The sequence below is a fragment of the Hakea prostrata genome, chromosome 1, assembly GCF_041222555.1.
Source record: "Hakea prostrata isolate BN-2017 chromosome 1, UWA_Hpros_2, whole genome shotgun sequence".
NCBI classification, from domain to species: Eukaryota; Viridiplantae; Streptophyta; class Magnoliopsida; order Proteales; family Proteaceae; genus Hakea; species Hakea prostrata.
Window position 1 is genome coordinate 5,007,409 of NC_142600.1, and position 11,318 is coordinate 5,018,726.

Below are 11,318 nucleotides of genomic sequence, written 5' to 3' on the forward strand. Positions count from 1 at the left end.
TATAGCACTAATATCCATAACAGTGCCTGATGTATATACACTTAAGCCCCATCCAGTCGATATTTAATGTAATTTTTGCGGATGTTCAGCCATTAGAATAGGGCTCCACATTCCAATCCACTACATTTAAGATGAAGATGACAAACAAAAACAGAAAAAAAGGAAAAACTAAAAAAGAGAAATGAGCAAACCCAAAAATACCCCTCCTGGTATTCACTAGTTATAGCACTAATATCCATAACAGTGCTTGACCTATATACATTTAAGCCCCCCATCCAGTCGACATTTAATGTAATTTTTTCTTTCACAATTTTGCTGTAGGGAAGTCCCTTAATAAAAACCAGAAGATAAAAAATTTATAAACAAAAGAGGAAGAAAAGAATCTGACACCATGAGACCATAGATTGGGCTCAGTGTCTGGCTTATAAAATTTTATCACCGACTCCCCTTCCACAAGAGAAAATTTTGCTTGTGAAAAATTCATGCTTGGGAAGAAGTTCATACGTTGAACCATTGAATGTGGTTAAGTATTCACCAGAATGCAGCAGATAATGTCCTTTGATTGATGTGGCAAACTGGGAACACCATGTTCTAGTTATGTGTACTGTGTAAGGTGAGATTGCAAACTCAGCCCTAGGTATATGTTTTCCTTCTTCCCATAGGGAAAGGTGATGAAAGGGATTGAGTTGGTTGAAATTTCACTCAGGCACATTTGAAGCACTGTCTTACATAATTTCCTCTTGAGCATATTACTGAAACAATATGATATTTTGATACACAGGTTTTTTTTTTTGGTTTGTTTATTTAGTGTAGCAGTTGTCTCTTGCCCTTTGAATTCACTGAGATTTCTGAAATTTTGCCAGGTTTTTGAATGATGGAAATAACAAACTGTTGGGCTTGAAATCAAAATCATTTATTGTCTATCAGTGATCATCTGGGGGGGGGGGGGTCCACAAAATCAAATGGTTATGTTAATTCAACTGATTCATACTTAGTTTGAAGATCAATTGACAGATCTCAGACATCTACATGGGGTCTGAATCGAATGATTTCTTTCTTTAAGTCAGTCAGCTCTAGAAATGTGGATCTGGTGGTTATTGTTTAGTCCAGAGGGCTAGAATTTTCTTTTACTGGTGAATGTGGTGCTCTCACCAAAAAGTTAAACATATTATGCCTGATTGCCTGTAGAGTTTGAAGAGAATTTTGTGCAGGAAATGATGTTGGTTTACGGAAATTGCTTTGTATCAGGCTGAAAATTGTGCTATGAACAAGTTTTAAGTTTGACACAATGGGAGCTTGAATTTATAAGATAGCTTTTGTTATTATTTTTATTCTAATAGCTTCAATGGGGACTAAGCAGAATTACACTTGTCTTTATGACTGTCAGGTAACTTTTATTGTTACCCACTTCAACGACTCTCGGATATCAAGCGCAGATCTAAGAGATCTTCTTCTTCAATCTATTTCAGTCTTGCTGCAATATAAAGATTATTTAGTTGCTTTTGAGAGTAATGTAGCATCCATTCAAACGCTTCCCAGAGCATTGCTCTCAGCATTTGACAATCGATCTTGGATTCCTGTAACAAACATACTTTTGCGGCTTTTTAAGGGTTCTGGATTTGGTTCTTCGAAGCATGGTGAATTGTCCTCCACTCTTTTCCAGGTAACCTGTTAAATTTGATAATTATTATGCTCGCACAATGTTTCAATTTCTATTACTTGGTCTTTTTGTACTGATTACATGTAACGTAAGATCCTGTTCCTCCATGATAAGCAATGATAAAGCAACACTGCTGCTCTGCAAACCCCCCCTCTCTTTTCTTTCTGTTTCCCTTCTTCCCTGCACCCTCTTATTTTTTCCCCCCTTCCCCTTTCCCCCACCCTCCTTTTTATATGTCTTGTTTCAACTAATTCAAGTTAGAATTTATACGAAATTTATATTATTTCAGGAAAAAACTGATCCAATTTCTTGATTCCAAGTTGATTTGGCTGGGATAATGGAAACTGTCTCCTGTAACATCTAATCATCACTTGTTTCTATGTTATTTTCTCTGTAAAGGGATTACTACGGGACACATGCATCCATGATGAAGCATTATTTTCAGCTTTCCTGAATCGACTATTCAATACTCTCAGCTGGACAATGACTGAGTTCTCTGTGTCTGTTCGAGAGATGCAAGAAAAATACCAGGTAGTATCGCTACTTGAATTTATTAATGTGTTGGTGGATTCAATAACTATGTTTTTGATTATGGATCTATTTTTTATCTCCTTGATTTCACTTGATTTTATCTTTTTGTTTTTAGTTATAAATTTCTAATAATGAAACCATGTGAGATTACAAGTTCCCATTCTCACAATCTAGGGTTCTATGGGTTTCAGAGAGAAGCCTTGACACTGGTATTGCTTGTTCAATTTAGCCAAATGCTTCCTGAGTTGTATGGAGGAATTGCCAGAGTGTTTAGATGCATGATTGATAACTTCCATCAAGTCCTTCATCCCTGGCAAAGTTGAGATGCATGCTTGATCTACCATAAAATTATCCATCACCTTCCATACTTCTTGAACAATTTAGTTAAATGCTATCCAAACATGAGAGCTTTGAGCTCAAAAATTGCACATATATATATGTGTGTGTGTGTGTGTGTGTGTGTTATATATATATATATATATATATATATATAAAAGAGCTCCAGATTTGGGCCCAATCTCCTTGGAATTACAATCCTTAAGGGAACTGATTCAGTCCTGATTGATGTGTGCACAAATCAAATGGAACTGATGCCTGGTTGTCTGGTATGTCAAGGAGACAAGAATAATCCTCTTTTTGGTACTGGCTGACTATAGGCCTATATTCCAGTAGTGGTACACGAATTTTGTTTTTCCCTAGTGGCATTAGGAATCTGCGACTATGAATTTTTTATTATTATCTTTGTTTCATTAGGAGTTATTAAGTTTTAGTCGACTTTATTGCCTTATAAATTTAGTCCAGTTACATTTTTCTGAGTTATAGTATGAGTTGCTGAGTTATATTTTGAGAGTTCAAGGATGAAGATATGAACCCACCCTTCTAGCCAGAACAGTTGATTGGAAAAAGTTAAATTTTCAGGAGTGGTTTGATTGCTTGCTTATGGTTTTCAGCTACAGCTGAAGTGTACATTCTCTAATCTTGCTGCTTGGTTCCTGTTTTCTTTTCTGGTTCGTTTCTTATTTCTATTAGTGTCAGTTCCAGAACAGCACCTGAAGCTTGTTCTTCCTTTGATATATTCTAGTTCTCGAAACCCTGATCAATTTTAACTTATATTCCCCAACAAGATCCCTGCAGTTCAGCCTTAGAAAAATCTTTAACGTAAGGTTTGCCGAATCACTGGGTTATGTACTTGGTTTATTCGACTTGCTTGCTTTGTTTAGGTTGATCTATTCTCAACTGTCTGATCGATGCCATGAGTTTGAGCTGCATTTCTTCCAGAAAAGAATTTCAGTCTGCATCTTGATGCATTAGATCTGGCTGATTGCCCCTTGCAGTATTTTTGGAACAATAAATATTTTTTAGTGATTTACTTTAAAAATAATAATCCTGTATGTTAAATTGGTGTAATATATACTTTGCAGGTGTTGGAGTTGCAGCAAAGGAAGTGTATCGTCATATTTGATCTCTCGTGCAATCTGGCGAGAGTCTTGGAGTTCTTTACCCATGAGATCCCTCAAGCATTCCTTGCAGGTTCGGATATGAACCTTCGGAGGTTAACTGAGTTGATTGTGTTTATTTTGAACCACGAAACTTCAGCGGCCGATGCTGAGTTCTATGAGATGTATGTTTCCTTACGAGTGTGCTTTTTTATTACTGTCTTGCTGACTCACTTTTTTCTTCTCTTCTTTTAGCCTTGAAATTTGTTGGATAGATTGTGGGTTTTATATATATATATATATATATATATAGCTGGTACTGTGAACTAGGGAGATTTTTAGTGAATTCTTCTGGCGTTGGATGATATTATATTGATGTCCTACTTTACAGCTCCATTTTCTTGCTTTTGAGTTTGTCTCTGACTGCAAGCAGGCAACTAAGGAGACTGGGCCAATCACAAGAGAAAATTAATCGAGGAATGATATTAGCGCCTCTTGTGGGGATTATTTTGAATTTGATGGATGCTAGTCTGGATCCAGAATTTCAAAACGATCTTCTGGCGGTGTTTGCTAGCATGGACTGCCCTGTTACTGTTCAGTGCGGCTTCCAGTACCTGTTGGATTATAATTGGGTTAGTTCTTGACCAACTCCATATATTTTGAAGACTGATTCTGACTTACTGGAATTTTAAATTTCCTGGAGCATGCTACTTTTATTTAACACTGTTATGAAGGTAAATCCATATACCATGTTAATGACGATTGAGTCATATCACTATGTTATCCCTTCCACAAACGTGGGATATTTATACATGAATAGAAATTACTTTCCTAATTCTGGATATTGTCTTTCCTACCACTACTATCAATTTGTGATTACAAGTTACAACAAAGATGGAAAGAAGAAAATATCTACAAAATACATATGTGGAAAGATATGGAGAGATGTATCTTAAAGATTTTTGATGGGGCATGTGTGTCATGTTGACCAGGCAGTTTTCTCTTTAGCTTGGAGTGTGCTCCATATGGCATAATGGGTCGTGTTGTGTGTGTTTTGGACAATTAATGTAGAGTCACTATGCAATCCTCCTCTACAAATTTATCTCTAAGATCCTTGCGAATCGGCTTAAGAAGGTTATGCCTAGCCTGGTTAGTGCCAACCAAACCGCATTCATTTCTGGTCGTAGCATTGCGGATAACATTTTTCTTTGCGCAGAGATAGTTGGGGGCTTTGAGAGATCATCTCATTCCCCTGCTGCTCTCCTCAAAATGGATCTCCATAAAGCTTTCGACTCCATTCGTTGGGGTTTTATCAGTGATGTTCTTTCTGCCATGAATTTCCCTCCTTCCTTTATCCATTGGATTGAGGTCTGCATTTCCACTCCTACCTACTTCTCCATTATCACCAATGGCTCTCCGGCTGGTTTTTTCTCCTCTCGAGTTGGGATTCATCAAGGCTGTCCTCTCTCCCCTTACCTCTTTTCCCTTGCTCTGGAGGTTCTTTCCCGCATCCTCTAATCCAAGACGGATCAACTCTTGATCTCTCCAATTCCCAAATGCAAATCCCTCAATCTCACTCATCTCGCCATTGCTGATGATCTCATGATCTTCTTCAAAGCTGATCACAGATCCATCTCTTCTATCCTATCTGCCCTTAATCTCTTCGAGTCCATCTCGGGTCTTAAAGTCAATCTTGATAAATCTACCATTTTCCTCTCGGGAGTCTCTGACACCCTCCGCTCCAATCTTCTGAATCTTTCTGGATTCAAGCCTGGCTCCTTCCTTGTTGTCTATCTCGGCCTTCCTCTTATCCCCTGGTAGGCTTTCTCGCCACCACTGTGCTCCCATGCTAGATCATATTTGGAAAAGTCTCCAACTTTGGAAAAGACGGCTTCTCTCCTTTGCCGGTCGTGTTGAGCTAATTTGGTCAGTTCTCCAATCCTCTTATCTCTATTGGTGTGGCAATTTTCCCCTTCCCAAGTCTATCACTTTGGAGATGGAGTCCATCTTCTGTGCCTTTCTCTGGAAAGGCCAGGAATCCTCGAGATTCCTCTGCCCCATTAGCTGGTCCAACATCTGTCGGCCTAAATTTGAGGGGGGCCTAGGAATCTGTAGGATCCAAGATGTCAATTCTACCGCTCTGCTTCGTCTCATTTGGAAAATTGTTTCCAAACAAGATTCCATCTAGGTCAATTGGGTCTACTCCTACCTCCTTAAATCTGATTCTTTCTGGTCTATCCCTATCCCTTCCAACCCTTCTTGGATCTGGAGGAAACTTCTTCTCCTTCAGACCCTGTACTCTCCCTGCCATCACCATTCAAATTTCCTCTGGCCTCTCCACAAAGTTCTGGCTAGATCCGTGGCATCCGATGGGTATTCTCCTCTCTCCTTTTCCCGCCCACACCATCTATGACTCCCGCATCCCCAAGTCTTCCCTTTTATCGGACTTCATCTCCGATGGTTCTTGGACCCCTATCCCCCACCCTAGCCTCACACAAGTCTGGAATTCCCTTCCCCCCATTATCCCCTCCGTTCATGACACTTTAGTTTGGCTCCCTCAACCTCAAAATCCTTTACCTCGGCCTCTGCTTGGAACCTGGTTCGTAACCCTTCCCCTTCCCCCCCTTGGCCTTCCCTTGTCTGGTACCCTGGACATATTCCCTGGCACGCCCTCACCCTTTGGAGAGCCCTAAACCATGCCCTCCCAACCTAGGCCTTCCTTATCTCCCGTCATATCCCTGTGAACCCAAAATGTATCCTTTGCTGGACCGGAACCGAGGACATTGAACATTTATTTTTCTCTTGCCCCTTCTCTAGTTCCCTCTGGAGAAAAGCCCTTGCTTTCATTTGGCCCCGCTCCCGCCGCTCATTTGGGTTTGATCATGACTGGATTTGGATTTTGAGTAATTTCGTAGGCTCCTCCATTTGTGATCGGGTTGGTAAGTTTGTCTATGGTGCTGTGATCCATCATCTCTGGTGGGAGCGGAATCTAAGCCGTTGGACTTCTAAATCCCGCTCTCTTGATTCGATTTGGAACGCGATTTATTTTGATGTATCGGCTAGATTCATTAGCATTCCCCATCCCCCGGTTGTTGATTCCCCATGGAACATACTTATTGTTGTCTCCTGGGGCCTCGACTCCCAAATCACCCCTTCTCCCTGATCCTTCTTGCTTGGTTTTGTCCTTGTAGTCTGTTGTTTGTTTAATATCATTATTTATTCATCCAAAAAAAACTAACATGGCTAATAATGTCGAGCTGATTCACAACTAGTTAACTATGAACATGGCCCATGATAGGATCACTCGCAGTTACAACAGTGCTCATAGTTTCTCTACTGGAGAACAGCAGTGCCAACAAAAGTGGGAACATGGACCTGAACCCTTAGGTTCCTGCAGCTATTATTTCATTTAGACAAAAGCCTGTCTGAGACACTTACAAATACAGTCAATCTTAGTCTTAGGCCTGTTGGGCCTAATCTTCCAGTTGAGGGTAGAGTCTTACAGTTGAAATAACTTTTCAATATCCAACCTAATCTGATGGCTTTGTACAAAGTTATGAAGAAGACTCCAAATGAGAAAGTGAACTCGGCTACTCACTGATGTTAGTCAATCATCCCCCGAATCTGGCTTGAACTCCTTTCAGAGAAAAACCTGTAAACGGCTAATACTAAAGTTGAAGATGGACCATCAGATGAGTGGATATTCAGTTTCTGAGGCTTGAAGTTACTAGCGGAGAGAAGAGAAAAGAATGTGCGAGTGGGGGAAGGAAGCCCCTCCATACAAATTCTGCTGCAGGTTGTGTTCCTTTTATTTTGAGAACAGAGCTTTACTGACGACTCGGGTAGCCTTCTAGGGTCTATTGGCAAATCATCAACATCAGCAAGCTTTCGAGGTCTCTTGATGTTTCAGAATTGCAGTAGGATAAAACAGGAACGAGGGTTTAATGGGCAAGAAATAGATAAATGTATTAACTCACTTGCCCCTGGGTTCTCACCTCAAATAGGATTCTCTCCTACACTGTTTCATCCAGCCATTTACAGAAACCAGAACTCAAGCTTCATTATAATCATGGGGAGGAGTCCAGGGATCCATTACGTATGTAATGAATGTTGCCAAAACCTAGAAGGAAACGGTCATATTAGCAGCCTCTGTGATCTAGTTTGAGTGACTCAGTGACATCCAACTCAAAAGGGTTGGCTGGTTGACTTAAAGTGGGAACATGGACCTGTACCTTTAGGTTCCGGCAGCTATATTTCTGGCTGTGGAATCTGTCTTTGTCGACACCAATCAAACGTGTGGGTATTACTATGGTTATTATATGTGATGTATGTCTTTGGGAGATGCTGGGTTCCTGGAAGGAGTTTCATTTCTAGAACAAAAGCCAAAAAAATAACCTCAAATATCTCAAGAACCTGATTTATACAGTTGTCTGTAGGAGTTATGACTACGTCATTGTGGGGCTGGATGCCTTAAAAAAAAGAACCTCAAATATCTCTAGTACCTCCGCTTACATAATTGTGTGTAGGAGTTAACATTGTGGGGCTAGATACCTTTTAACTCACAACAACAACAACAAGAAGAAGCAGCTTTGCCCCAACTAAATGGGGTCGGCTACATGGATTCTTGCCTTCCAGTCAGTTCTGTTTAAGGCAATGCTAGATACTAGGCCTAGCTGCAATGTATATCCTTTCTTACCACTTCTCTTAAGGTTATCTTAGGTCTGCCCCTAGCTCTTCTAGTTTCTTCAATCTGGATTATATCACTTCTTTGTACATGGACATTTACATGCCTTTGTTGAATGTGGCCGTGCCACCTCAAACGACTTTCTCATAGCTTATCACTTTTGGGAGCCACTCCTAGATCATCTTTAACATCTTATCCTTCATAGTTTTGCCATTCATCCATTTTAGCATCCTCATTTCTGCTACAGTGAGTTTGTCTGTATGATTCTTTTTAACAGCCCAACACTCTGCACCATACATTATAGCTGGCCGAACAATGCTCCTATAGAATTTTCCTTTAAGCTTTAAAGAAATATGTCGATCACACAAGACCCCGGAAGCACCGTTCCACTTCATCCACCCTATTTGAATTATTTGGGAAACATCATCCTTTATATCACCTCTTTTATTTATGATTGAACTAAGATACTTAAAACAATCACCTTGAGAAATCTCCTTTTCATCAAGTTTTACCACCTCATCGTTTGCCCGATCATGACCAAAGGTACAAACTAGATATTTTGTCTTTGCTTCTATTGATTTTAAAGCCTCTTGATTCCAAAGTTGCTCTCCATGATTCTAACTTAGATACCTTTTAACTCCCTTGGATATATATTGCATGTTTTGTTACCTACTATTGTTATAAGATATAATAAGCATCATCATGATTTCAAACTTTTGCCTTGTGTCAGAGGTAGCTGAATGGATGGGTCTAGAAGACTCTACACCCATTACAACAACAACACAACAAAAATGAAAAACAAGACTTGTCCCAACAATATACAAAGGCCTAACTACTCTGTTTGTGGCCATACTATATACAAAGGCCTAACTATGCATATCATTTCTCACTACTTCTTTGAAGTTTATCTACTTATCTTAGGTCTACCTCTAGTTTTTCTAATTCCTTGAATTTGGATTAAATCGCTTCTTTGTACAAGGGCATTTACAGGCCTTTGTTGAACGTGGTCATGACACCTCAAATGGCTTTCTCGTAGCTTATTTATGGAGCTACTCCGAGACCAACTCTAACATGATCATTCCTTATCTTTCCTGGTTTTGCCATTTGATTCGTCTTAGCATCCTCATTTCTTCTACACTAAGTTTATGTATATGATGCTTCTTAATAGTCTAACACTTCACACTATACATCTTAGCTGGTTGTACAACAGTCCTATAGAATTTTCATTTGAGTTTTAAAAGAATACACAAATCACAAAAGTCCCCTGGGCCCACCTCTCCACTTCATCCGTTAGATTTTAATTTTTTTGGAGAACATCATCCTCTATCACCTTTTTTATTTATGATTGAGCTAAGGTACCTAAGATAATCAGTTTGTGGAATCTCCTTCTCATCCAGTTTCATCGCTTCATTATGCCCTATCCCGACTAAAGTTACGTAATAGATATTTTGTATTTGTTCTATTTAATTTAAAGCCTTTTGATTCAAAAGTTGCTTCACATGTATTTTAACTTGGTATTAATCCATACTTGTGTGTCACCCATCAAAACAATAGCATTAGCAAAAAGCATATATCAAGGAATCAAGTCTTGAGTATCTCCAGTTAATTCATCAATTACAAGTGCAAATAAGTTGAGGCAATGCGTTAAGTGAAATAAATCGTTAAAATTATCAGATCCTTGGGAAGTTGACTACTGAGAAAACAATAGTTTTGGTCCCTTAATGTGTTCTAATTTTTATCTTGTTTTATTATGCTGGCTGTTTTTACCTTCAAAATGTATAATTAGTCTGAGAAACCGGTTGCACTATTGCAATCATCATGTTGTGGGTTTGAAACACATAAACAGCCTCTCAGTGGAGCGGGGTTAAGGCTGTATACATTTGTGTTCCTGGAATCCTGCAGTATTGTGATTGTCATGCACCAAGATGCTCTTCTATATTTATAACCAATTCCAGGAACCCAGTAACAGTTTCTCCCCTTCGAATTTTCAGGCTGGATCCTTGAGAGGAAACCATTCTGTAACAAGACTGAGGCAACTCGAGCAGTTCTCAGACCTCCTTCGAAGCAGGACAGAGTCAATGGAAGCAGAGAAATTTTCTGGTGGTGAGGCCAAGGAGGATGATGATGACCAGTGCTGCATCTGCTATGCATCTGTAGCAGATGCTCGGTTTGAACCATGTTCTCATGCATCGTGCTATAGCTGCATAACCAGGCACCTTCTAAATTGTCAAAGGTGTTTCTTTTGCAACGCTATAGTCGTGGGAGTGCACTTGGATGAGAAGAAAGTGTAATGGATGGTGAACTTTATCTTGATTACCTATGTTGTGAATCTGATTGTCAATCCATTGGCTGATGGAGGCATAAACAAACAAACAGAATGCAGTGAAGAGTTCAAGATCCGCGACAGATGTGATCCAACAGAAGTTGCTATGAGACGTGGGGGTTCCCATTTCAAGATGTTGTTATTGTTTTACTCTGTTGAGTTGGTGTCTGTATATAAGAAAATGTGTCCAAAAGTTGTACCAAGCTGGCGAAAAAAAAATTGGCCGTGTTAGGGTTCACAAGGAATTTTGTAGAGAGCAGAGGGCATCATTCTGTAAATATGAGATGTAAAATGGAAGAAGAAAAGTTATCTTCAGGCTCTCTTTCTCTGTACCCGATGGTCTCTCATTTGTATATATGAATCGCCCATTAGCTCTCAGATTCTTGAAGGATCCGACTCCAACTTCATTGCAATGTTTTTGTTTGGATTGTTATTCTGATTGCCGAGCTTGGGAATCAGAATCGTCTTTGTTAATAATTCCTGGAGTCGATATCCCGCATTGGATTCTGAATTTGAAATTGAAATTGAAATTGCTGTCAAATGCAAACATGAGTTTCAACAATTTAAGGAAAGCAAGATCGATCTATAAGAACTACCAGAGTTGAAGAAGACAACACTGCTAGTAAGCATTTCATGCTCTTCGCATACGTATACATACCAGTGATGTATTTTACTTGGTTTCTA

At 39.5% G+C, this 11,318-nt stretch overlaps 1 protein-coding gene across 3 annotated transcripts in view; it reads left to right on the forward strand.

Annotated features, from left to right (window-relative positions):
- The window catches only part of LOC149026873 (E3 ubiquitin-protein ligase RKP), a 29,868-nt gene extending 18,560 nt beyond the window's left edge, over positions 1-11,308 (forward strand). For all 3 annotated transcript variants that reach the window (XM_089156870.1, XM_089156878.1, XM_089156885.1), the window contains 5 exons: positions 1,388-1,663; positions 2,060-2,191; positions 3,613-3,812; positions 4,061-4,259; positions 10,303-11,308. In XM_089156870.1, coding sequence (XP_089012996.1) covers positions 1,388-1,663; positions 2,060-2,191; positions 3,613-3,812; positions 4,061-4,259; positions 10,303-10,602 — 1,107 coding nt within the window. In that variant the 3' untranslated portion in view covers positions 10,603-11,308. The remainder of the gene's footprint in view (positions 1-1,387; positions 1,664-2,059; positions 2,192-3,612; positions 3,813-4,060; positions 4,260-10,302) is intronic.
- Positions 11,309-11,318: the final 10 nt, after the last annotated feature.